General features: G+C 42.7%; 1 protein-coding gene across 1 annotated transcript in view; it reads right to left on the bottom strand.

Moving 5' to 3' along the window:
- LOC111219449 (filamin-B-like) overlaps window positions 1–27646 on the bottom strand; it is a 91227-nt gene that overhangs the window by 14705 nt on the left and 48876 nt on the right. The window contains exons 9-28 of the mRNA XM_022742129.1: window positions 18681–18881; window positions 18433–18570; window positions 17648–17774; window positions 16309–16445; window positions 16017–16210; window positions 15782–15895; window positions 15220–15363; window positions 9806–9929; window positions 7831–7991; window positions 7601–7691; window positions 7331–7485; window positions 6292–6409; window positions 5958–6037; window positions 5665–5850; window positions 4713–5027; window positions 3747–3864; window positions 2657–2857; window positions 2159–2332; window positions 1889–2051; window positions 1273–1433 (exon numbers count right to left, since the gene is read on the bottom strand). Of these exons, the coding sequence (XP_022597850.1) occupies window positions 1273–1433; window positions 1889–2051; window positions 2159–2332; window positions 2657–2857; window positions 3747–3864; window positions 4713–5027; window positions 5665–5850; window positions 5958–6037; window positions 6292–6409; window positions 7331–7485; window positions 7601–7691; window positions 7831–7991; window positions 9806–9929; window positions 15220–15363; window positions 15782–15895; window positions 16017–16210; window positions 16309–16445; window positions 17648–17774; window positions 18433–18570; window positions 18681–18881 (3102 nt within the window). The remainder of the gene's footprint in view (window positions 1–1272; window positions 1434–1888; window positions 2052–2158; window positions 2333–2656; window positions 2858–3746; window positions 3865–4712; window positions 5028–5664; window positions 5851–5957; window positions 6038–6291; window positions 6410–7330; window positions 7486–7600; window positions 7692–7830; window positions 7992–9805; window positions 9930–15219; window positions 15364–15781; window positions 15896–16016; window positions 16211–16308; window positions 16446–17647; window positions 17775–18432; window positions 18571–18680; window positions 18882–27646) is intronic.

Here is a 27646-nt window from a genome sequence, read left to right as displayed (position 1 = left end):
GTTGGTTTAAGTCACAGAAAGGAGGAAGAAAGAAACAGATCTACTTTAAATGTTTACAACAAATACGACTCGTGAGATATTTATCAATCCCGTTAAATATTCGTAACAAATAGAAATGTGATGTTTTTGTTTTAACGTCACAGCTGCGTTAACCAACAACCAACACAAGGGGGAGCCCCTCCTGGCGTGTCAGTGAATAAACATTTCTCAGTGCAGGAGCTGGTCATGGAGGCGGTGCTGCTAATATCAACTGTATCTTTGATATTTTTCACTGTGTATTTTGTATTTAATTTTATTTTTTAAAGGAATTAACCAGTTGCTGCGGTGAAAACGCGTCTCCATCCTGAAGCCTTCACAGAGCAGAACCACAAACCCACAGCTGTCTATGAAAGGTGTCGAACGAGGAAGCACGCTGAGCTTTTCCTGAACTCAAGTCAATTAAAGCGAGCTGCAGCTTTTTAACTTCAGCCAGTAACTTCAACCACATCTTAAAAGCATTAAACTGAAACACTTGGCACGTCTTTTATCAGCCAATAACACCAGCAACATCTTTTTAACATTAACTGCAAAACATTTACTGCATCCTTTAACTTCACTGGTTGTTTATAGGCGGAAATGAGAGCAAAGCCAAAAAAGTTTTGCAAAAAGGATTCAACATTAAAGTGCTTACAGGAAATAAACAGACACGTGAGAGAAAGATAAATAGATCAGTTTCTTTACTCTGCTTTTCAATATTCAAATGAGAAATCAATAATTAGATTTTTATAATTATATCCCACCATGAGCTTTCTCAGATTGAATTTATCTTCGGGGAGTCATCCATGTTTGTACCAATCTCTGTCGACATTTAAAGGTTATATCCTTTATTTTTCTTATCGGCAACAAATCCCATTAAAAGACTAAAACCAGCAATGAAGTGATATATCTCAGAGCGCCACTGTGTCCAAAAACTATTAAAAACACATGAATGAGACACACTGCTGACATGCTCCTTTATAACCATGACCACACACACATTATTAAATCAATCCCACACACACTGTCCTGGTGCTGGAAATACTCACTGCAGCACCACATTTCAGGGCTGAAAATAGTCCCCGACAGAGGAACTACTTCTTCCTGTTTGAGTAATGAATCTAGATTTTCATCTTCAGTGGGAACAAACTGACTAAAAGATATTTCACCATTAATCAGAGGGTTGAACCAACAGGAAAAATAAATCCTGACACATAATGTGATAATAAAACAACAATAATAAAAATCTCATCTCACCGGGGATGTGCTCTCCTCCGTAGGTGATGTTGACGTCATAGAGGCCGGGGGTGAGAGGAACGTACTCCACGCTGCAGCTGCCATCTTTGTTGTCTTTACAGGACATCTTTGACTCCGATGGACCCTCCACGGTGATGCCGAGACCGCCGATACCTGCCCCTCTGTTAAAGGATCAGTGCACCCAAAATCAGCGATAGCTTGACCTGAAGTTAGAGACTGTTTATGAGACACTGGAGTGCAGAAGGTCTGTTTCTAAACAAGCGATGAGTCACAACAGACGACTTCATTTTGGCTCTGCGGCAAATAAATCCTTTATCAAATCTTCCATCATCAAACATCAGAATTAATATTGTTTTTTTAGCCTCACAGCCGCCTCGCCCCTGTGAGGGCCAAATGGGATTAATGAATATCACAGAGCAGTGACAAAACATATGGTGACAATATAAATAATAAAACTCTATATATTTTAAAACACAGATGTCTTAATTCAACAGTTAAAAAACTGTTAAATTAAAAGATTTGATGAGTGGATTTGGGGCTGGATTCAAATTTGACAAAACACTATCAAACTCTCAAAACAGTCTCCTCCCTGCTCCTAACCGCCCGCCACCTTTACCTGGTGATGATGTTGAAGTTGTTGGGCTTGTCGGTCAGGGCTTGTTGGAGCCCGGGGCCGGTAGCCACCACCCTGCTGGGGTCACATCCCTCCGACACAGAAACCTTGAATGGGCTCTTAGGAACCGGTGTGTCGTCATACAGAACCTGAACGCTGTGGACGCCTGAAATACACACCAGGACAGACAGCAGCTGCTTAGACACCACACACACACACACACACACACACAAACACCACCACACGGTGCCGTGTAGATACCGTAGTAGTTACCGTTCTCAAAAGGAGTGTACTCGACGCCGTACGTCCCGTCGGCCTTGTCGGTAACCTGACAGTCTGTCAGCGCTCCGGACGGGTTCCTGACCTCCGCCTTCACGTGGTCTCCTCCTCGCCGGGTCAGAGGACGGGCGTCCACCGTGAACTCCGTGGTGGCTTCTCGGAAAACAGCTGAAGAAGAGTGGAGGGAGGGAGGGAGGTGTGTTTAAAGGGAGAACTCCACTGACTGTGCACGTGAGGATCAGTTCACTAGTCATGGATAGTACAACTGTCCTCAGACTGTGGCTCTGATGCTGATGCTGCAGTGATACGATGAAGGTCTCAGCTTAGAGAACACACATTAAAACGGAGAGCTTGAAAGGTTCAGCCTGTGAAACAATGTGTTGTATCTCAAAGATTAAAGCGTTAATTATATTGTTGAATGTTCAGTTTTGTTCATTCGAGAGCATGAAATAAGTCAGAGGTGCACACTGACTCAGATGGACCGTACCGCACCTTGTCCCTCCACTCCAGGTCCGAACACTTTGACCTTCGAGGTGTCGACGGCAGGATCCGCCATCACCTTAGCGGGGAAACCGGGGACGGCCTTTCCTCCGTACTTGAGCAGCAGGGTGTACATGCCAGCGGTCAGAGGGACATAGGTCACCGTGTAGGTCCCGTCTTTGTTGTCCACCACCTCCGTCTTAGCTTTCACACCTGGAACAACAGGTTTTTACATTTTTCTTAAAATCACAAAACTGAAGACCGTGTGGATGTGAACAAATGTCAGCTGTTTGTTTTGTGTGTTTCAAACAGGAAACTCTTCACAACACTAATCTGCAAAGGAACCCAGGGCAGTGAGACCTGGTGAGAAAAGACCCGAGGATAATTAGACTTGATCCAAAATGTGGACGGACAGAACAACAACACGGTTTTCAATGCAGAGCATTCATCATCATCATCATCATCATCATCATCATGTCTATGTCCCTGCACTTCACTGTTCACACATCCAAATAAATCCACCTACCTGCACATCTAAAGGTCACTATTAACACATGAGATCTTGTTTTCTTAATCCTTCCATCAGCCAGTGGAGACACCAGGAAGTTACTGTGCCTGCTCAAGAAATAGTGTGGCACGTAGATCCTGGTCAAATTTAATTTTGTCATTTCTACACTTTGGTTTCTGCACCAATTAAATGAACATGACACAGTGTGTTAATTAGAGATCTTTAGAGGTGCTGATGTTTCCAGTCTTACTGACTCCAGCTATATATTTAATAGACAAACATGCAGGTGGTATCAATGTACTCTACATCGCTGCCAGAAGAGGAATAAGCTCATTTCCCAAATGTTGAAGTATTCCTTTAATGATGTTGTCTGCAAGTTTCAAGTGTCTGCATCTTGATTTTCACAGAAATGAACTGAAATTATTGGTTTCCTGGAAGGAAGAGGCTATATCTAGAGACTGAAAGATGACTTCTGAATATCTATGAGATTTGTTCTTAATGAGCTAAAACAGGTAGAACCACCAGTGCTGCTCGTTCACAGCTGACAGTTCATATACTGGTCACTGGTGGTGGATGAAGACAGTGTTGTGTTACCTGAGCCTGGTGCAGAGCCAGTAGGGCTGGAGGGGGGGGAGTCCAGTGCGGCCTCCAGGCTGAGTTGGCCCGGTCCGGCCCGAGAACAGTCCACATTCACCACGCTGGTCTCTCCAACCTGCACAGACACAAGCTGCATCACACTTCATATAAAACAGACATTTCTTCATTAGTCTTGGCAAAATGTCTGAGAATAGATCATGTTTGGAACTCGACTAAGCTGAGAAAGTGGAAAGACAGTCAGACAATTTCCATTTCACCCTTTTCTTTCACAAGTCAGTTTTCCGTCAAAGGGTTAATTTTAGCCGAATTTAAAGAAAAGTGATGAAAAATGTGAATCAATGTGCGCATAGTTGATGGCACTAACTCTCCAGTCCGGCGCCATGAAAAACCACTGCAGAGGAAGATGACGCGATGAGATGATGTAATTAAAAGAGCTGCAGTCAAACCTCAACTGATGGAAAAACATGATGGAATTATTGTGTTTATGTTTGTTTCATATATTAATTTGAAGAAGGAATATGAGGAAGCTCGTGCTTCATGTACGTCATGATATATCCACTAAGTCACTTTCCATTGCACTTTGTTGCATTTTGCTTTTATCAAAACACCAACTTTTCCACCTTCAGTCTTTCAGCAATATCTCAACTTTTCCTTGAAATTTCCATTCAGTTTTTTTTTTTTTTTTATGCAGAAACTGTGAATGAGCAAAAAAACATCTGGATGGAAAAAAAACATTTTGATCACCTGAATGTCTGTGAAAGATTTGGAGTCTCAAATCTGAGCTGTATCAAATTTAGAAGCTTTGTTGTTGCAGTTGGGAACAAATCACCATAATTTCTAAATTCATCCAAAACTGCTGCATCGACAGTGAAATGACGAAAACTGATGAATGTTTTTCTCAGGCTTCTAAAAAGCTTAATATTTATCTTCAGCTCGCCTCCGTCTTCCTCTCCTGACCCTCACCTTGGCTCTCTTCAGCCCCGACCCTGACGCCACCACCTTAGAGGGGTCAAAGGGCATCTGGATGTCGGCCTTGAACGGTGAGCCCGGGATGTGCACCTCCTCAAACAGGATGTTAACCAGGTAGTCTCCAGGCTCGGTGGGCAGGTAAGACACGGAGCAGGTACCGTCGCCGTTGTCAGAACACTCGATCTTGGCCTCGGTCGGCCCCTCCACCGTCAGCCCCAGACCTCCGGTGCCGGCGCCCTTGGTGTCGATGGTGAACTCTGCCGGGTTCCCCACCAAACCTCCCTTCAGACCCGGACCAAACGCCTTCACCTGGAGAGGAGAGGGTGGGAAGGAATGGTAAAGGGACCAAGCAGCCACTTATATTGCATTTTCTTTTGTTAATTTCATTTTTTGTTGATGTTATTTTCATTTATTTAATGTCCAGCTGTAATTTAATTGCTTTACTTCATCTGGTTTTATTGGCCCTTTTTTCCCCATCCCTATCTATAAGACATCCTGGACTCACAACACAAACAAGTAAAACTAAAACTATGATACGCTGTTGTGGAAATACTGCAGATATTAATCTGTGTCTGTCTCTCCTTCAGATGTGAAGGGAAGCCACCAGAGAAGGAACAAAACAAGAAATTGGACATGCACATACAGATACATGATAAAGATTTTACTGGCAGTGGACTGTTAAAATTATAATTTATTATTTTAGTGTGTTTTCTGTCTATTTTCATGCTGGTCTTCATGAATCAATAATAAATAAATTAAAAAGTCAATAAATCTTTTGTTTTCCTTTTCCAATACTACATTTTGTCGGCCAATAAAAGAAAAAAAGAAAAATATACAAAAAAGAGAAAAAAGAGAGTAAAGCTGTAAGGAGAAGAATATGGGAGCAACATTAACAAAATATTTTTTTTCTGTATAAACCACCTTAAGGATCAGATGCTGATGTTACCTTGCTTGGGTCTGGAGGCAGCTGGGCCTCCACAGGGAAGGGGCTCCCAGGGATAGGGTGTCCGTCGTAGGACACGTTGACAGCGTACACCCCCTCCTCTGTGGGGGTGTAACGGACCAGACTGACGTCAGCTTTACTGGGCTGAGGCTCCACTTTGCAGGGCACTGCGCGCTGACTGGGACTCAGCTACAAACACACAAGAACTGGTGAATTTCTATATCAACAAATATTGTCAACTTTGAGTGATGTGAGACAAAAACATAGGAAATTAAAAAAGCATCTCTGACACTCACCACCGCCACCTCCAGGTGACCTTGACCTCCTGCACCCTTGGTGTCAACCATAAACTGCTGCTCCTGATCGACCTCCACTCCTGAAATGAACATTTATCAATTTAACAATAATGTGCAAACGAGACTTTCCAAAGTCCTGGGAGTCTCCATTAGGACTAAATACTTATTTTGTAAATGATGAAGAGAATTTAATTTTCTTCGTCTGGTCCAAGCTCGAAATTTATTTGATAGAAATTTCAATATTTTTTAACATTTCAAATATTTTCTATCAAGTCACTTTACAGTTGGATGGGAGGTTAGCTGAAAGCAGAGAAAGTCGGAGAGGATTTCTTACTTCCATCCAGGTTGTCCACGGTGACCTTGCTGAGGTCGAGCGGGGCAGCAACCCCGACCGTGAACGGGCTCTTAGCGATGGGATCTCCTCCAAACTTCACCAAGATCGTCATCTCCCCCTGCAGACACATTCAACACGCTGGTCAACGACGACTCCGTTTGAGATGGACACTCACTGTGCAGGTGAGTCTGCGAACACGTCGAGCAACACAACTTTCAAGTGTTTTTTTCTTTTTGAGTTTTTGCTGATTGCTCATCACAGCTGTGGAGAGTTTGCAAACTTACTCAGAAGTCTTCATTTTCATATCACCTGTCAGTTCTGTTGCACAGGTGTGCAGGTGATGTACCTCCTGCTGTGTAGGTGTGTATTTAACATACCTACTGAACAGATGCATGTATGACAAATCTGTTGTTCAACCTCATGCACTGCTATTTATTTGATGTACAGGTGAGTATACAATGTACCTGTTCAATCAGTTACACAGGTGCTTATTTGACATGTTTGTTTAGCAGGTGCATACTTGGCATAACCATTGTACAAGTGTGTATTTGAGACACCTGTTGTACAGGTATGGATTTGACAGACCTATTTGAAGTACCTGTTGTACAGGTGCGTATTTAAAGTACCTGTTGTACAGGTATCTATTCAAAGTACCTGTTGTACAGGTACGAATTTGGGGTACCTGTTGTACAGTTATCTATTTGAAGAACCTGTTGTACAGGTGCAAATTTGACACACCTGTTGTACAGGTATCTATTTGAAGTACCTGTTGTACAGGTGCGTATTTGAAGTACCTGTTGTACAGGTATCTATTTGAAGTACCTGTTGTAAAGGTGTGAATTTGACACACCTGTTGTACAGGTGCGAATTTGACACACCTGTTGTACAGGTATCTATTTGAAGTACCTGTTGTAAAGGTGTGAATTTGACACACCTGTTGTACAACATAAGTTGTACAAGTTGTAACAAAGTTATTTTTTGCCTTTAATCTGAGAGCTGGAGACCAGAGAGCCCCTGTACAGGTGCATGTTTGACGTACCTGTTGCACAGGTGTGTATTTGACAGTCTGAGAGTAGTCATAGTTGTCGATGATGTCGAAGTCTTTGACGTCGGAGGAGAAGGAAACATCCAGCGGTGCTTTACCAGCTCCTTTAGTCAACACTGTGAAGTGAGTCGGCTTACCGCTCTCTACACCTGGGCAGGTAGGAGGAGAGAGAGATTTAAAGCGCAACAGTCAGATAAGAACAAGTGTGTGTGTGTGTGTGTGTGTGTGTGTGTGTGTGTGTGTGTGTGTGTGTGTGTGTCTCACCAGTGCGAGCCAGTCCAGGACCCTCTGCTTTAACCTTGGATGCATCGTGGGAAGGATCCACTTTGACAGTGAAGGGACTCTGTGGAACTTCCTGTGTGAAAACATACACACTGAAATTCACCAGGACTGCACTCGTTTATTTCTCCCATCAACATCAGAAAACCTGCAAACCTGTCTGCTGTGCATTAGTGTGTGTGTGTGTGTGTGTTGTGTGTGTTGTGTGACTGTACTTTGTCAGTGAACAGGACTTTAACAGTGAGTCTTCCTGCAGCAGGAGGGATGTATTTGACGGTGAATGTGTCGTTGGCGTTGGGGATGATGTCGAAATCCACGTCAGCCTCTTTGTCACCGACCATGTTGGCGTCACATTTGATGCCCACGCTGACATCACCTGAATCAACACACACACACACACACACACACAAAAGAAAGAGTTGGCAAAGCAGATCTACAACCACATCTCGGACAGATTAGAGGACATACAATATTTATGTCTTCACTTTCTACTGTGACAGCACGCTCTTTGAGAAACTCAACCCATGTTGGTTTCTGTGTAAAGACACAAGGGGGAGCTAGATTGTTTTTGTTTCCTGCTGTCCATTCATTTATTTTATTCATGTCAGCGACACTCTGCCCCTGGGATGCTGCACTGACATGAACCCCAGTGTAAACAATGAACTCACCATTCAGCACGATCTGCATTCCCTGCAGCATGACCGAGCCATCAATCACAGCAGAGGAAACCAGAGTATGAGAGGAATGAGACCAGAAACCGTGTCAGACAACGGAACCAGGTCAGATCAATCATCTCTCTCTTTTACCTTTTACAAGTCTCCATCTTATCGTTAAGTCAAACTGGAAATACCTCAAGGTAAACTGGCCCAAGGTTCCCGAGGGGTTCAGGGGCCTTGGGTGTAAAACAACCGCAAAGTGACATAAAACAACAAGACAACCAGAAAGAGACACAGAATAAAAACCTCAAAGATACAGAGTGATCTCAACGTGGCATAAAATGACTAAGGGAGCCACAAAACTTCTACAATGGGGTCGTCTTCCTCCTTTGTAGAAACGGGGGAGGGGTCCTTCTACATGTCTGTGCCCAGGGGCCGAGCGACTCATTCTGTTCAGAATCTGATGTGCAGTGGAGATGCGGGTTTTTCTACAGCAGTAATTTGAGAAGTTTCAATGGACGTTTATTTTTATAGATTCTGCCACTAGAGCTGCAAATCAAACCTCAGTATGTTATTGGTACTGACAGAAACATGCAGCAGCCGTGGCACAAACACCAGGGTTTCTCTGTTGAGTATAGCACATAAAACTTTGAAGCAGCAATCACAGAGATGTTTTTTCTTTTTCCTCTTTCCTCTATGTCACCATAGAGAAGTAAGAATAAGTAAGTTACAGCAACACTTAATCGTCTTTTCGTGTTGGCAAATCATACGATATGTGCAATCGATTCATTACACTATCAGCTGATTACAGTTTGAGTCTGTAAAGTTCAATGCAACGGCAGTTCTTCGCTTCTGTCCTGATGTTAAGCAGGTGTAACGTTTACCATGTTCACCATCTTAGTTTAGTGTGTTAACATACTAACATCAGCCTGAGTATGAGTATTGCTGTTGACCATGTGCATGACCGTGAATTCAGTGAACCACATCCAATCCACATTGCAATGAATTAAGGCAGTTTTGATGGTAAAGCAAGGCCCTATTCAGTATTACTAATGCTATTCCTAATAAAGTGAACGGGGAGTGTATTGTTCTTTTTACATGGTTTACTCAGGTAGATGATAAAATGTGAGTCTTTGTGTGTGTTGCTCGGCTCAGGAAGGTCAGAGTGATGAATTTCCTGCCAGGATGTTTCTGTCTTGAGATCATTGCCAAGACATACCAGGGAGAGGAGTGTCTGAGTGTATGTGTGTGTGTGTGTGTGTGTGTGTGAGAGAGAGAGTGTATGTGTGTTGTAATCATTCCCAGACAATATAAAGGTGCATTCATAGCAGTCTGTAGAGTGTAGACTTGAGTGTGTGATTCTTTTTGTGTGTTGTTCTGACACAGATGGAAACTGCTGTCACACCAAATAAAACAGTCTGTGGGGATTTCCTGGCTTAATTGTTACCCTGTGTGGTGTGGTGTGGTGTGGTGTGGTGTGTGTGTGTGTGTGAGAGAGAGTGAGTGAGTGAGTGAGTGAGTGAGTGTGTGTTACCATCTCCAGCTCCTGAACAGTCCACGGTGAAGTGTGTGGGCTCGTTGGCTTTCAGTCCGGTTCTCTCCACTCCAGGACCAAACACCTTCACCATGTTGGGGTGGCTGCCTTTACCCACATTCACCTAAAAGCACCAACAGGAAATTACATTTTAATTTTAAAAGGTTATTTGAGGATTTTTCTCCATTCAGATCCCCCAATGTTTCAAACAAAAAAACAATTCTTAAATTTTTGGTCTTTTTATCACTGTGGAGTACCACAGGGCTCCGTCCTGGAGCCACTTTTTTTCAGCCTACATTACATACAACAGATTTCAACACATTTTTAATTTTGTGCTTTTGTGTGTCATATGGCCTAATTTCACTAAACCTTATTATTATAGAAGTGACAAGTTGTTGTAGTTCAGTTAAAATGGTGAAAGTAGAAACAGTAAAGCTGTTAGAAAACAGCTCGTCAATCAATACACCATAACCTGCATCTCAGCTATCATGGAAAGTGATTTTTTTGTTTTTAATTTATTCAGGAGGTGGCTGGATTTGGACAGGAGCTCCAAAAACACTTTGAGGAATTGTAGATACTGCGTCTTTAGGAGCCCCTGAAAGTGGTACCAGGCCTGTGGTGCTCAGGTTATCTAACATTTTACAATTCACCATTGTTCCTAAATGTTAAATCAAAATGATGTGTACATCAGAACTGAGAAACCAGTGATACCAAGATGATGCTTAAGTGAACAGACTTCGTTTTAGTTTCTACTAATCTAAGACAATAAGCTACTTTATTTTAGCAAACTTTACAGGCTGAAAAAAAGAACTAATAGATGATTGTGAAACTTGAAGTCAAAAGGCAAAAAGCATTCTGTGTATGAATATGTAGAGGCAGATCACTTCTACAGTCTACTCTGACAAAATTCTACCCCTAAAATAAGTTAACAATGGTGGTCAGTTCAAAATGGACAAAAATCATAAACCAGAAATGCTAATATATATATATATTTTTAAAGAATAATGTAATTTTAGGTATTTTTGCATTCAACAACCATAAACAGCAGCAACAGATTAACTGTTACCAAATCAGACTTTTTTAATGTAATAAAAATATATAATTTTTTTAAAATTGTATCTACTTCTGCATTTTCATTTCTTGGAACTTCTTTCAGTATTATTTCTATTTTTAATCAAATAATTGATAAAAAAAAAAAAAAAGAAATGCAAATAAAAAACAGTAAGGTTAATCAAGTCATCAAGCCAAAGAAAATGAATCAACAACACAGTAAAACATTTAAATGAAATGTCAGAATTTATTTTGAAATCAATCTAACTTCCATTTAACTTGATATAAGTGAAGATAATTGAATGGATTTTAGTACAACTGATGATTAAAGTGAGTTTCAATCAACATGTTAGTTACAAACAGATTAACGGTTGTTAGCCAAAAAATTCCAGCATTAAAAAACTGCAGGCACAAAATATCATGAACTAAATTGGGATCGGAAAATAACTTAAGGATTAAAAATGATTTCCTCTAAAAGCTTTTGCTTTGAAGTTACCCTGTGATTTTAACAAATTACACAGATCCAAAAGCTTTCTCAGCAATTTCTTTGTCAGCTGTCTTAAAGATAAAAAACCTGTGAGCCCAACTCCGACCAATACTCAATAACCACATAAACGCTCAGAGCCAACACAGCAGAGGAGTCAAACCTCCATGGACAATGTAGAGTCACTACTTGTGCAGTTTACTGACAAGTAACATAGTGCTAACCAGACATAATAGCGTCCCTAAGCTAGCTGGGCCAGCTATTGCTCTGTTAACAATCCAGGATTTGTGCCATCCACTGCATCACAACTGATGCAGACCATGTCTCTTTTCAGGGACAGTTTATATTCTAGAGCAGATTAACGACACAAATAAACTCCTGTCATAAAGTATTTAACTTCAGTGAGTCCATCCAGTAACTGGAATCAACTGAGTTTGCGCTGAAGTTTACTGTAATACATGCTGGTGTGAATGAGGCCGTTTGATGACAAAGAACAGCCAACTCTGATAGCTGTTAACTTTACTTCTTTATTTCTTGTCAAACTACATGTGCTCTGAATCAAGCCCCGTCATCAAAGGTAAGTATTCAGTTTTTAAAACAATCAAACAACAACTCAAATCCTGCAGTGGATATTAGTGACAGTCAGGGTCGAGTCAGGTTGAACCTCTCATCCACACTGGCATCTTTACCTTCCAGTTCTAACAAAAAGGCATCACTGCCGGAGGTGTAGGTTATAACAGCGCTGAGAGCTGGGTGTGACCATTTAGTTTCTATCCATCCTCTGTTTCAACATTAAAGCTGGAGTTAGGTGGAGTTGGTGCCAGGCAGCCTGCAGGCGGCTGCAGCTCACAACAAGCCTGCTGAATCATCACAGTGACATCAGCTCTAAACCTGAAATAATACTTTTCAGACAAGTACAAACTTCCCTGGACCAGATGAAATGATTTATGGACCTGTACAAAGCTCGTCTTCAGCCATAAGAGCCAGGGGAAACATATTTTGTTATGTTGCTTAGACTTATAAATATTATGAAGGAGTGTCCCGACGTAAAGACTCAGACAGTAAATTTCATGTTATTTTCCTATGACTGCATGCGCAAATTTCAATCCAGAGTTTTTCTATCACACAGCCTTTGGACTTCGTACTTGTGTCGTCTTATGACACAAAGAAAGGAATGTCTTTGTCAACTCCTGAAGCCTGTTGGCATTGTTGCAAATTCCTCAACAGCACACAGACATGTCTCTAAACATATCTGAGGCCCACTGGCAGTTTCTCATGACACTTATTTTCTCCGTGGGTGAAACTATAAACGTCTTTAAAACAACAACCAGGGGAAGACAGCTGATAAACAAAGTCATAAACATAACAGCAATAACTACAGAGCACATAAATCTCCCAGACTGTGATTAAAACACAACACTGAAGGGGGTTACAGTGCAGTTAAGAGTGGTTAGTGCATGGAGCGTCTGCAGAATGAAAACCTTTTCACTCTATTCAGTTTGTTTCTATCGTTTCATTGACAGTTTTTCCCTTGATCAGATGATTGTAAACGAGGATATAATGAGCTCAGAGGTCCAATGGATATTGTAACATGCTACAGGTGGATGTTTTTACTCCATGTAATACAAAGTGAAAAGGTTTTCATGTAACAGGAGCAAAAATTACTTTACAAAAACTATAAATCAAGTGCTGTTGTGATGCCAGCAGAGCATCACTCATCCGAACCTCTCACATTTCCCAACTTGCAAAGTTAAACATAACATCTGAAAAATTTCCAGCTGAATTTGGAGTTCAATAACTTCTTGTAAATGATGACGAGAGCCAAATGTTTGCACTCTGTGTTTCACAACAACTCTGGAGTTGCCCGATCAACCAGGAGGAGTTACCAGTGCAGAAACGAGGACATGATCCCTAACTGACTTCCCACCAACAAGCACTGATGACTGCGTTAGGTGGAGTCAGAGTCAGAGGGTTTGTCGGGGGGAAATTAAAATTCTAACACTAACTACTTGCTGATTTGACTTTTATTGATCCAGCAATTAACAAATTCGCCATTTGTGTGTTTCTGAATGTCCCGGTTTATCTGTTGTCAAACTGGTGTAAAACTGAGCGTTGATTGTCCGTTGAGCTCTCAGGGAAGGAAGGAAGGAAGACTGACGCAGCAAAACTTGGCACAAAAGAGTAAAATTATTGTCCAAAATACTGTGCGTCGGTCAGTTTCTTTTACAGCCATTACATCATTATTATCACGTCACATGACAAATCACATTTTCCCCCCATTCGTTCCCATCAGATCAACAACTTAAGCTGGTAAACTTAATTTTTCTGAACCAGGACCTCCAGTGTTTGGATCAAGTAGCTCATGAAATAAGGTGTGGTGGTTTTAATCGGCTGCAGCTGTTATTTCAGTGTATGAGATACATGTTTAACCAATATTCAAGGAATTATAATTATCAGATCAGACTCAGTAGTGGCTGGTATCAACAACTTGGTTCAGGACCCCAAAAAAAGTATTAAAAAGTATATAATAAAGACCTAAAACCTACATTACTGCCAGTTGTTAAGATTCAATCTACTTAAATGACGAAAGCACCTCACAGATTGTAGTTTGGATCAGAAAGGTTCAGATTAGTGAAGTTCTATTGTAGCTCAACAAACAAAAAAGAGTGTTAAATAATACAAAAAGGAAAGTGAATTACAGTGCATGGACAGTGGTTACAGTACAGGAAAGTTAGTGCACACGGTGATTAAATCATCTTCAGTCTACATAAAACAACTTTAGTTAAAATATGATTAGTGAGGATCTAAGTGAAGTTGCAAAACACAAACCAAAGGTTGTTACAGTGCAGACACAGAGGTTACAGTCAGTGTTGTTAATAATATGTAAACTACTACATATAAAAAGCTAACCAATAAAAATACAAAAGGTTTAGTTAAACATAAGTTGCAATCGTATTTTTGATCATACAGTGGCAAATATTTTAATGATGTTAATGATGTTAGTATCAACAAACAGAAACTAATGGCATCACATCACATGACACTCCCTCTGTGATGTCACACCGGACAAATTAAACATGTGATTAAAAAGCAAGGTAGTATCTGATAGAGGCTAATTGGTTAGCATGTTGACACTGGCACTGTTTTAGGTGAAGAGCTGGCTGCTTCATTCCGTAGCTTTCAGCTCAACCTTTGTTCAACCTTCGTTCTTCTTTTCTAGACTGAGACGAGAACGTGGATCAATCTCATGTCTGTGTGTAAAGTCCAGGAGCTGGAGTCGGGACACGGTTACAGACTCGACACTTTACCGTGTCCATGAAGGAGACTCAGCTGGTTGGTAGAGGAATGTCATGGTGTTTTAATTCTTTCATCTCTTCAGACTGAAGAGATCAAAGACCAGCGCAGCTGCATTTCAAATGATCCGAGTGGTTTTTTCTCGTGAATTAACATTTAGACGCCTTGGTTAAATTCTGGTGTTATCCGAAATCATTGATTAAATCATCATTAAAATCATTTGTCTCGTTTAGTTTTTTTCCCCTCATGATTTTAATTGTCTCTGGTGTTTTCTCACCAGCACAGACCTAACATACCGTTTTGTTTTGTTTTTTTAAATCGTGTGATTGTGTCTGTGCAGCTAGACGCTGTACCTCTCCTCAGTATATGTAGTGATGATAATCAGAGGCTTCTTAGTTTTAGTGCTGGCATCAGAACATTTTGACGGCACCGTCTTAAAACGCTCCTCTGACACAGTCGGCTCAGACCGGACAACTTTGATGCTTTTGGTTTGAACAACTTTAGCACTTTCTGCCTCAACCAGGTTCCCGAATTTGGGCGGGATATCACTTCCTGTTGTAAGACGGTGCTGTGATTGGCTGCTTACCCTGAAGGGGCTGTTGGGGACGCTGACTCCTCCCCAGGCAACGGCCACGGTGTGTTTGAGAGGGGAGGTGGGCGTGTAGGAGCAGGAGTACAGGCCCTCACCTTTACTCCTCACCTTCACCTCCACAGGAAGTCCCTCTGCGTCCTGACAGACAGACAGACAGACAGACAGACAGACAGACGGACAGACGGACAGACGGACAGACAGACTGACAAGAAGATGATCAACTCCTGTAACTTTTTACACATTTATGGGCACAAATTTTGAATAAATATGAATACACATTTGCTGGGCTGCTGAAAAAGTTCCTCCAGTTCAAAAAGTCTTTCAGAGTTTTGGAACGCTGGTTGAACAAAATGAGAAATATACTAACGCCAGATTAATTGGTTTATCAATTAGGAAAAGAAAAAAAAACTCAGCAGATCAATCAATAAGGAGAACGGTCTTACTTTGTGTTTAATTACACATCTTCCCTGTATGACGCACAAAGCTGCAGACACACAAGATGCTATTCAAGGTATGAACGTGAGCATCACCTACAGTAACCTTTGTTTCATCTCACCTGGGCCGTGATCTTCAGAGGTCCTTTCCCAGCATTCTTAGCGTCGACAGTGAACTCAGCAGGCTGGTTGACCAGGCAGCCGCTCTTCTCAAGCCCCGGCCCGAAAGCCTGGACCTACAACCAGAAAACCAGGAATCATTTTCAACTCCAAACGTAAACATCTTGATCGTCGCATCTGAACACAAGCCTCGTCCATCATGTGTCTGAGCCCGGGTTCGGAGGGCGAGTCACTCACCTTTTCTGAGTCGCTGGCGTTGTTGTCAGGGACGATGAAGGCCATGAAGGGGCTGTGTTCGATGTCCTCCTCGTCACAGGTCACGTGGATGGCGTATTCGCCGGCTTCTGTCGGCCAGTAACGCACATCACATGACCCGTCGTTCTGGTCCTCGCACTCGATTTTAGCCTGGGAAGGTCCCTCGATGGCGAAACCTGAAGACACAGCAGGTCAGATGAGATTGGATGTAAAGTAGGTGTCTGATGGCATTTCACCAAATCAGAGGTCAGAGTCTGATGAAAGAAAAACTCACCCAGCACTCCGACATCAGTGCCGATGGACTCCACTACAAAGGCGGCAGGTTTACCCACAATGCCTCCCTCCAAGCCAGGACCCCAGGCCCTGATCTGCTGAGGCCCCGCCTCCGGGCCCACCGCCACCTCGAACGGACTGAAAAACAGAAAGAGAGAGAGAGAGAAGTGTCAAAATGATTAAGATCACACAGTCCACTGCTGCTGAGGCAACGTTATAACATGTCTGTGTGTGTGTGTGTGCGTGTGTGTGTGTGTGTGTGTGTGTGTGTGTGTGTGTGTGTGTAGGAGAGGTAAGCAACACCACACAGCATGAGCTCACCCATGAGGCTGTCAACACACACACACAAAAATGAACATCAGTGCTTCACAGAACTGTAATCCAATCTTCCGCATTTACTGGCTGTTAAGTGTGTGTGTGTGTGTGTGTGTGTGTGTGTGTGTGTGTGTGTGTGAGATTCTTCATGCGTGCTCAGATGGAAACTAACTTCACAGCAAGTAAAACTGTCATTTGGGATTTACTGTCTTCCTTATACACACGTTTGTACTTCTATGTTTGTGAGGACACTCGTTCTTCTCTCTTCACCTTAATCTCAGTCCTCACAACTCAATACCACAACCCTCGATCTAATTCTAACATTAACCACGGGTTAGACCTGTGTTTCCCGTCCGCCTCTTCACTGTGACGGTTAAAGAAATATAATCTTAAAAAAAAGAAAACAAAGAACCATACAAGCAAACACACACACACACACAACTTTACTGAATTTCTCTCAGCGTACAAACACAAAGAGAAAAGTGTTTCCTGTGTGTTACATTAGCCTGGTTTAGCTGAGCTTGTCCAAAACCCCCCAAAGGTTTGAAGCCTGCTTCTTCACTGTGGGAACTTTCAGACCCTGTGTGACCCGCGATGTTGCCTGGACATGATTCTGGTCCGGATTATGACCGAACCACCTACAGGCGCAAGTGTTTCATCGAGTTATGTATATACAGGTATTTCCTTTTCATGCACTAATTCTGACCCATGGTTTGTTCCTCGTAGTGGGGCTACTCACTTATATAAAAAAAATTACCTCACCGGACGAGTTTGTCTCGCCGCCAAAACAAACCCTTTAGTCGGCTTCTCTTCTCATCGAGGGAACTCCCTGCACAAACACTGTTACTAATATCTGCACGACAACCCAAAACAATTTGCTCCACAGAGAAGTGACACGGAGGAGGCCCAGACTACAACTCCTCATCCCCCTGCGGACCCAACCATTCAGATCAGATGAGGTCATGTGCTGAGGTAATGCCTTCAAACACAAACACACACACACACACACAGAGTTTACAGCTCACCTCTTCGGGATGTGCTGACCCCCCCAGGTGATGGAGACGGTGTATTTGCCGGGACCGCTGGGGTAATACTCATAGGAGAACACACCGTCCTGACTGGAGATCTGCTTCACCGGCTCGTCGATGCCTTCTGAACATACACACACACACACACACACACAAAATGTTAAGGTCCTTATTCATCCTCCAACTTGGACTGACAGAGTAATACGAAATTAAATGTTCTGGCATTTGACAGAAAGCCACAGGACCAGGGTGATATCAGGGGTCACTTCACTGGTACTGATCACCTTCTTATGGTAGATTAATCATTTGAGAAATAAAAATGCATTTTAAAAAAGTCAAAACAAAAATAAACAAATCTGAAGGAAGTTAAACAATAACGTTGTAAAAATAGTTTAATGTTCCCCTTTAGTTTCTTTAGTTTTCAGCTGGAGCAGATAAAAGACCTCTACCTGAGGATCAACTACATAATGACTCGTATGACTCATATGGTACTAAAAGGTCATGAATGTCTCTGGGAGAAAAGCCATGAAGACAGAAATCAGTAAGATCTTAAAATCTGTTCTGAAACAGGAGCGACGTGATCACGGCTCGTGTTTCTGATTAAAAGCCTGGAACTTGAGCTCTGTGCAATCTGGAGATGATCAGCATCTGCTACAGCACTCGTTAATAGATATTGAACCCCTCATGGTTTTAATTAAAAAGGTAAACAATGAAAACTACAGCTCCCATGAGTCAGTGTGATTTGTGCTTCTGCTACAGGAGACAGGAGTTGCTGCACTTACTGGGTCCTTTGACGAGCACCTTCAGGTCTCCACTGCCCGCGGTCCTGGTGTCCACCTTGAAGTCACCGACCTGTTTCACCCTCAACCCTGACGGCTGGAGACCCCGACCCGTCGCCCTGCACGCCCCTGGCATGCAGGCTGGACAAGAGAAAACACATTATAAGGATGAGTTCATGTGGGGCCGTGATCACCAAAGTCACGAGTCCATTTGAACAATTCACTGATGTGGTGAAGCTGAAACGACTCACCAGGCCCCACGTCGACACTGAAGGGGCTCTTGGGGACCCCCACCCCTCCAAAGGTGACGGTAACTGCGTGCGGTCCGGCCTGGGTGGGCCGGTAGGTGCAGCGGTACGTGCTGTCGCCCTTATCCTCCATCATCACCTCCACACTGTTCTGGCGGCCCTGAGGGTCTCTGATCATGGCCGTCACGTCTCCTGTGCCGGCTCCTACAGAGCAGACGTGAAGAAGAGGAAACTTTAGTCTGTTAGTGAAGGAATTTAAACTTGATGAGGAACGGAGAGGAGCTTCTGAAAGGGTGAAAAGATGATTGTTGAGAAACTGTTTAATGTAGAAAATTCTTTAAATTAGTGAAGTAACAATTTTTAAAGAATCAGTGACTTATCCATCTGTGACACACGTGAAGGAACCTGTGTTGTGCATGTTTACATAGAAAACAATAGATGTGTGTGTGTGTGTGTGTGTGTGTGTGTGTGTGTGTGTGTGTGTGTGTGTGTCTGCAGCATCACTCCTCCAGACGCTTTATTATACGTCTTTCCTCGGGGCTGAGAGAGGACTGCCGGCTGCTCTGTGACGTCTCTGACCTGCAGTGTAGATGTCAAAGTACGTGGGTTTGTTTGCAATGGTGCCCACAGGTTCGATTCCCGGGCCTTTGACCGTGACTTTGGAGGCGTCGCCCAGCGCTTTGTCCACATTCACCTCAAACGGACTCTTGGGAATCTCCTGGCCCGCAAACAACACCGTCACCTAGGAAACAAAAACAACAGTTACCAAGAGTCTTATACAGGCTAAAGTATGATGTGATCAAACACCAACAATGTTTTTCCTTCCTTGTTCCTTTCAATAATAAAATAATACTTAAAATAAGCTTCTTTTTACAGCACAACAACTGAAAATATAAACACAGAGATGAAATGAAGCTTCTGAATAATTACCTTTCAAATCTGTGACACAAATTCTTTTATACAAATGTAAAGAGAACCATGATGGATCTTAGGGTGTGGGATTTAAACTCAGTGTAATGTGGAACGTGGCTTCAGAGTCCGAGTCTTAAAGTTTAGGATAAATACTTTATGATAATGTACTTGAAAATACTTCTGGAGGAATTTACTCTCTCTGAAACTGGAACATAATTTTCTCAACGTGCATCAAAATGCATTTAGTTATTTTATATGTTACATGTCAAGTAAGAAACATAAGTTTACCTTGTGAGTTCCCATGACCTGAGGAACGTAGGTGACGCTGTACGTCTTCTTGCCCTCGTTAGGCTCCGCCTTCAGCTGATCAAAGACACAGGCGGATGTTTTAGAGTTTTTTAAAACTTAACAGTCAGATGAAAGTTAGAGCGATGATTAATCAAATATGATAAAAACTATAAAATCGCAGCAGGTGTGTCAGTGAAGGAGGGACGACGCTGACGCCGTGCTCTCGTCAGTTACACTTGCAGGTCAGCAGGACGTCAGCAGAGCAGCCGGCAGTCCTCTCTCAGCCCCGAGGAAAGACGTATAATAAAGCGTCTGGAAGCGAGTGATGCTGCAGGACACACACCCACACACCTACAACACACACACAACACACACAACACACACCACACACCATCATTGTAGTGTTCTATGTAAACATTCACAACACAGGAGTTCCTTCACGTGTATCACAGATGGAATAAGTACTGATTCTCTTAAAAATTGTATACTCACTAATTTAAAGAATTTTCTAGGCATTAAACAGTTTCTTCACACAACATCTTTCACCCATTTCAAAGAAGCTCCTCTCCGTTCCTCATTCAAGTTATAAATTCCTTCACTAACCGACTAAAGTTCCTTCTCTTTCACTCTGCTGCTGTGTAGGAAGCCCCCGGCACAGGAGACGGTGACGGCCATGATCAGGAGACCCTCAAGGGCACGCCAGGAGAGTCTAGTGGAAGGTGGATGAATGGAGATAAGGGCTGACAGCACGTACCGCTGCACCTTACCGCGCCACCCAGTGCCGGAACCGCACGCAGTTACACGTCACACTTTTGGAGGGGTGGGGTCACCAAGAGGCCCCTTCCAGTGTGACGTGGGGGCCTGCTGGTGAGTCGTTCAGCTTCACCACATCAGTGAATTGTTCAAATGTGAATCAGTGACTTGCGTGATCACGGCCCCACCATGAACTCAATCCTTTGATTAATAGTGTTTCTCTTTGTCCAGCCTGCATGCCAGGGGACTTGCAGCGGCGACGCGAGTCTGGGTCGTCCAACAGGTCGGGTTGAGGGTTGAAACAAGGCTCGGTGACTTCAAGGTGGACACCTAGGACCGCGGCAGATGGAGAACCTGAAGTCTGCTCCGTCAAAGGAACCCAGTAAGATGCACCAACTTCCGTCTGCCGCTTTAAGCAGAAAGCACAAAATCACACTGACTCAATTGGAGGCTTTGTAGTTTCATGTGTTTAGCCTTTTTAATCTAACCATGAGGGTTCAATATCTATTAACGAGTGCTGTAAGCAGATGCTGATCATCTCCAGATTTGCACAGAAAGCTCAACGTTCCAGGCTTTTAATCAGAAGACAACGAGCCGTGATCACGGTCGCTCCTCGTCTTCAGAACAGATTTTAAATCTTACTGATTTTGTCTCATGGTCTGCTTTCCCAGAGACATTCAAGACTTTTAGTACCATATGAGTCATACGAAGTCATTATGTAAATTGATCCTCAAAGGTAGAGGTCTTATTATCTGCTGCCACTGAAAAACTAAAGGAAACTAAAGGGGAACATTAAAACATTTTTCTTACGTTATTGTTTAACTTTCCTTCAGATTTGTTTATTTTTGTTTGACTTTTTAAAATCATTTTTTTTCTCAAATGATTAATCTACCATAAGAAGTGATTCGACAGTACCAGTGAAGTGACCGCCGTGATATGCAGCACCTGGTGCCGTGGCTTGGTTGCTGTGCGAAAATGCCATGAACAGTTTAATTTCTATTGACTCTGTCAGTCAAGTTGGAGGATTAGAATAAGGACCTAACATTTGTGGACATGTCCTTATCGTGGTTTGTTGTTGTTTGTGTGGGTGTTTTTGTGGTTTGTGTGTGTGTGTGTGTTGTGTGCTATGGTTGTGGTTCAGAAGGCATCGACGAGAGCCGGTGAAAAGCAGATTCCAGTCAGGACGGATCGTTTGTCTCCTATGAGATATTACCCCAGCGAGGTCACCGGCAAAATACACCTCTCCATCACGGGGGGGTCTGCAGGCACATCCCGAAGAGGTGAGCTTCAAACTCAGTGTGTGTTGTGCGCATTGTGTTGTGTTGTGTGATGTGTTTGAAGGCATTTACCTCAGCACATGACCTCATCTGATCTGAATGTTGGGTCCGCAGGGGGATGAGGATGTATGTAGTCTGGCCCTCCTCCGGTGTCAACTTCTCTGTGGAGCAAAATTGTTTTGGTGTTGTCGATGCAGATATATTAGTAACAGTGTTTGATGCAGGGAGTTCCCTCGATTGAGAAGGAAAAGCCGACTAAAGGCAGTTTGGTTTTTGGCGGAGCAGAAAACTCGTCCGGGAGCGAGGTAATTTTTTTTATAATATAAGTGAGTAAGCCCCACTACGAGGACACAAAACACAACACATGGTCAGAATTAAGTCATGAAAAGGGAAATACCTGTATATACATAACTCGATGAAACACTTGCCCGCTGTAGGTGGTTTCGGCTCATTAACCGGCCCCACGAATCATGTCCAGAGCAAACACTCGCGGTCACACAGGCGTGCGTCTGGAAAGTTCCCACAGTGAAGAAGCAGGCTTTAAACCTTTGGGGGTGTTTTGGACAAAGCTCAGCTAAAACCAGGCTAAATGTAACACACAGGAAACACTTTTCTCTTTGTTTTGTACGCCTAGAGAAAGAAATTCAGTTAAAGTTGCTGTGTTGTGTGTGCTGTTTGCTGTATGTTCTTTTGTTATTCTTTTTTTTAAATTATATTTCTTTAACCGTTCACAGTGTAAGAGCGGACGGGAAACAGCACGGTCTAACCCGTGGTTATGTTTAGAATTAGAATCGAGGGTTGTGGTATTGAGTTGTGAGGACTGAGAATAACGGTGAAGAGAGAAAGAAACGAGTGTCCTCAACAAACATAGAATACAAAACGTGTGTATAAGGAAGACAGTAAAATCCAAATGACAGTTTTACTTGCGCTGAACAGTTAAGTTCCATCTGACCACGACGCATGAAGGAATCTACCACACACACAACACACACACACACACACACACACACACACACCACCACTTAACAGCCAGTAAATGCGGAAGGATTGGATTACAGTTCTGTGAAGCACTGATGTCATTTTTGTGTGTGTGTGTTGACAGCCTCATGGGTGAGCTCATGCTGTGTGTGTTGCTTACCTCTCCTTACACACACAACACACCCATACACACACACACCCACACACACACACACGCACACACACACACACAGACATGTTATAACCGTTGCCTCACAGCAGTGGACTGTGTTAGATCTTAATCATTTGACACTTCTCTCTCTCTCCTCTTTTCAATGTTTTTTCAGGTCCGTCGATAGGTGGCGGTGGGCCCGGAGGCGGGGCCTCAGCAGATCAGGGCCTGCGGGTCCTGGCTTGGAGGGAGGCATTGTGGAAACCTGCCCGCCTTTGTTAGTGGAGTCCATCGGCACTGATTTGTCGGAGTGCTGGGTGAGTTTTTTCTTTCATCAAGACTCTGCAAACCTCTTGCGGATTTGGTGGAAAATGCCCAATCAGACAACCTTACTTTACAATCAACAATCTCATCTGACCTGCTGTGTCTTCAGGTTTCGCCAATCCGAGGGACCTTCCCAGGCCTAAAATCGAGTGCGAGGACCAGAACGACGGGTCATGTGATGTGCGTTACTGGCCGAGGAGCCGGCGAATACGCCATCCACGTGGACCTGTGACGAGGGAGGACATCGAACACAGCCCCTTCATGGCTTCATCGTCCCTGAACAACAACCGCCAGCGACTCAAGAAAAAAGGTGCAGTGACTCGCCCTCCGAACCCGGGCTCAGACACATCGATGGACGAGCTTTGTTGTCAGATGCGGACGAATCAAGATGTTTACGTTTGATCCGAGTTGAAAATGATTCCTGCGTTTTTCTGTTTGTAGGTCCAGGCTTCGGGCCGGGGCTTTGAGAAGAGCGCGCCTGCGCTGGTCAACCAGCCTGCTTTGAGTTTCACTGTCGAACGCTAGAATCTGGGGAAAGGACCTCGAAGATCACGGCCCCAGGATGAAAGATGAAACAAAGGTTTACTGTAGGTGATGCTCACGTCATACCTTGAATAGCATCTTGTGTGGTCTTGCAGCTTTGTGCCAGTCATTTACCAGGGAAAGAATGGGTAATTAAAACCCAAGTAAGACCGTTCTCCTATTGATTGATCTGTGAGTTTTTCTTTTCTTTTTACTAATTGATAAACCAGAGTAATCTGGCGTTTATATATTTCTCATTTGTTCGACCAGCGTTCCACAACTCTGAAAGAACCTTTTTGAACTGGAGGAACTTTTCAGCAGGCCCGAGCCAAATGTGTATTCATATTTATTTCAAAATTTGTGCCCATCAAATGTGTTTAAAAAGTTACCAGGGTTGATCATCTTCTTTGTCTGTACTGTCCTGTCCGTCTGTCCGTCTGTCCGTCTGTTCTGTCTGTCTGTCCGTCTGTCTGTCTGTCTGATCTTGTCTGTCTGTCTGTCTGTCAGGACGCAGAAGGGACTTCCTGTGGAGTGTGAAGGTGAGGGCAGTAAAGGTGAGGGGCCTGTACTCCTGCTCCTACACGCCCACCTCCCCTCTCAAACACACCGTGCCGTTGCCTGGGGAGGATGTTTTCCCCCAGCGATCCCAAACAGCCCCTTTCAGGGAAAGCAGCCAAAATCAACAGCAACCGTCTTACAACAGGAAGATATCCCGCCCAAATTCGGGAACCTGGGTTGAGGCAGAAATGCTAAAGTTAGTTAAACCAAAAGCCATCAAAGTTGTCCCGGTCCGAAGCCGACTGTGTCAGAAGCGAGCGTTTTAAGACGGTCCGTCAAATGTTTCTGATGCCCAGACTAAAACTAAGAAGCCTCCTGATTATTCTCATCCAATACCATATACTGAGGGAGGTTTACAAGCGTCTAGCTGCACAGACACAATCCACCACGATTTTAAAAAAACCAAACAAAACGAGCTATTAGGTCTGTGCTTGGTGAAAAAACACCAGACGACAATTAAAAATCATGAGGGGAAAAAAACTAAACGAGACAAATGATTTAATGATATTTAAATTTCAATTGAAATTTCGATAAAACACCAGAATTTAACCAAGGACCAGCTAAATGTTAATTCACGATGAAAAAAACCACTCGGATTCAATTTGAAATGCATTAGCTGCGCTGGGTCTTTTGATCTCTTAACAGTCTTGAAGAGATGAAAGAATTAAAAAAACACCATTGACATTCCTCTTCACCAACCAGCTGAGTCTTCCTTCATGGACACGGTAAAGTGTCGAGTTCTTGTAACCGTGTCCGACTCCAGCTCCTGGAAATATTTACAACACAATTATCGAATTGATCCCGTTCTCGTCTCAGTCTGAAAAGAAGACGAAGTGGTTGAACATAAGGTTGAGCTGAAAGCTACGGGATATTGAAGCAGCCAAGCTTTTCTTCACCTAAAACAGCTGCAGTGTCAACATGCTAACCAATAGCCTCTATCAGATACTACCTTGCTTTTAATCACATGTGGGGTTTAATTTGTCCGGATGTTGACATCAACAGGAGGGAGTGTCATGTGATGTTGATGCCATTAGTTTCTGTTTCGTTGAATTATAACATCATTAACATCATTAAAATATTTGCCAAACTGGTATGATCAAAAATACGATTTTGCAACTTATGTTTAAACTTAAACCCTTTTTGTATTTTATTTGGTTAGCTTTTTATATGTAGATAGTTTACATATTATTAAACAACACTGACTGTAACCTCTGTGTCTGCACTGTAACAACCTTTGGTTTGTGTTTTGCAACTTCACTTAGATCTCACTAATATCATATTTTTAACTAAAGTTGTTTATAGTAGACCTGAAAGATGATTTAATCACCGTGTTGCACTCAACTTTCCTGTACTGTAACCACTGTCCCATGCACTGGTAATTCACTTTCCTTTTTGTATTATTTAACACTCTTTTTTGTTTGATTGAGCTAACAAAAAGTAGAACATTCACTATCTGAACTTCTGATCCAAACTACAACTCTGTTGAGTGCCTTTCGTCATAAGTTAGATTGACAAGTCTCTAACAACTGACAGTAAATGTAGGTTTTTAGGTCTTATTATAATACTTTTATATACTTTTTTTGGTGTCCTGATAACCAAGTTGTTTGATACCAGCCACTACTGAGTCTTTGATCTGAAATAATTATTAAACTTCCTTGAATATTGGTTAACATGTACTCATACACCTGAAAATTAAACAGCCTGCAATCGATTTAAAAAACACCACACCTTATTTCATGAGCTACTTGATCCAAACACTGGAGGTCTGGTTCAGAAAAAATTAAAGTTTACCAGCTTAAGTTGCTTGATCCTGATTGGGGGACACGAATGGGGGGAAAATGTGATTTGTCATAGTGACCCGTTGATCAATAATGAACTGAATGGTGCTTGTAAGAAAGTCTGACCGACGCCACAGTTATTTTGGACAAAATTTTACATCTTTTGTGCCAAGTTTGCCTGCGTCAGTCTTCCTTCCTTCCTTCCTTGAGAGCTCAACGGGACAATCAACGCTCAAGTTTTACACCAGTTTGACAACAGCAATAAGAACCACGCGCCTGGGACATTCAGAAGACACACCAAATTGGCGAAATTGTTAATTGCATGATCAATAAAAGTCAAATTCAGCAAGTAGTTAGTGTTAGAATTTAATTTCCCCCCGGAACAAAACCCTCTGACTCTGACTCCACCTAACGCAGTCATCAGTGCCTTGTTGGTGGGAAGTAGTTAGGGATCATGTCCTCCATTTCTGCACTGGTAAAACTCCTCCTGGTTGAATCGGGCAACTCCAGTAAGTTGTTGTTGAAACCAGAGTGCAAACATTTGGCTCTCGGTCGGATTCAGTTTAACAAGAAGTTATTGAACTCCAAATTCAGCTGGAAAATTTTTCAGATGTTATGTTTAAACTTTGCAAAGTGGGAAATGTGAAGGAGGTTCGGATGAGCCTGATGCCTCTGCTGAAGCATCACCAAACAGCACTGATTTATAGTTTTTGTGAAAGTAAATTTTTGGCTCCTGTTACATGAAAAACCTTTTCAACTTGTATTACACTGGAGATTAAAAACATCCACCTGTTATGGCATTGTTTTACAATACTCCATTTGGACCTCTGGCTCTTATATCCTCATTTACAATCATCCTGACATCAAAGGGAAAAAACTCGTCACATTTGAAACGATAGAAAACAAACTGAATAGAGTGAAAAGGTTTTTCATTCTGCAGACGCCTCCATGCACTAAAAACCACTCTTAACTTCCACTGTAACCCCCTTCAGGTTGTTTTTAATCACAGTCTGGAGATTCTATGCTCTCGTAAGTTATTGCTGTTATGTTTTAATGACTTTGTTTTATTCAGCTGTCTTCCCTGGTTGTTGTTTTTTAAAAGACGTTTTTATAGTTTCACCCCGGAGAAAATAAGGTCATGAGAAACTCAGTCGGCCTCAGATAATGTTTAGGAGAACCATGTCTTGTGTGCTCGTTAGGAATTCTGCCAACAATTTGCCAAACAGGCTTCAGGGACGTTGACAAAAGACATTCCTTTCTTTTGTGTCATATAAAGACGACACAGACGAAGTCACAAGGCTGTGTGATAAGAAAAACTCTGGATTGAAATTTTGCGCATGCAGTCATTAGAAAATAAAACATGAAATTACTGTCTGAGTCTTTTACGTCGGGACACTCCTTCATAATATTTATAAAGTCTACAGCAAC

This window comes from Seriola dumerili, unplaced genomic scaffold (genome assembly GCF_002260705.1).
Source record: "Seriola dumerili isolate Sdu_G_001 unplaced genomic scaffold, Sdu_1.0 BDQW01000066.1, whole genome shotgun sequence".
Lineage (NCBI taxonomy): Eukaryota > Metazoa > Chordata > Actinopteri > Carangiformes > Carangidae > Seriola > Seriola dumerili.
Note: the sequence above shows the minus strand (reverse complement) of the source record. Positions and strands in the feature narration are given on the sequence as shown.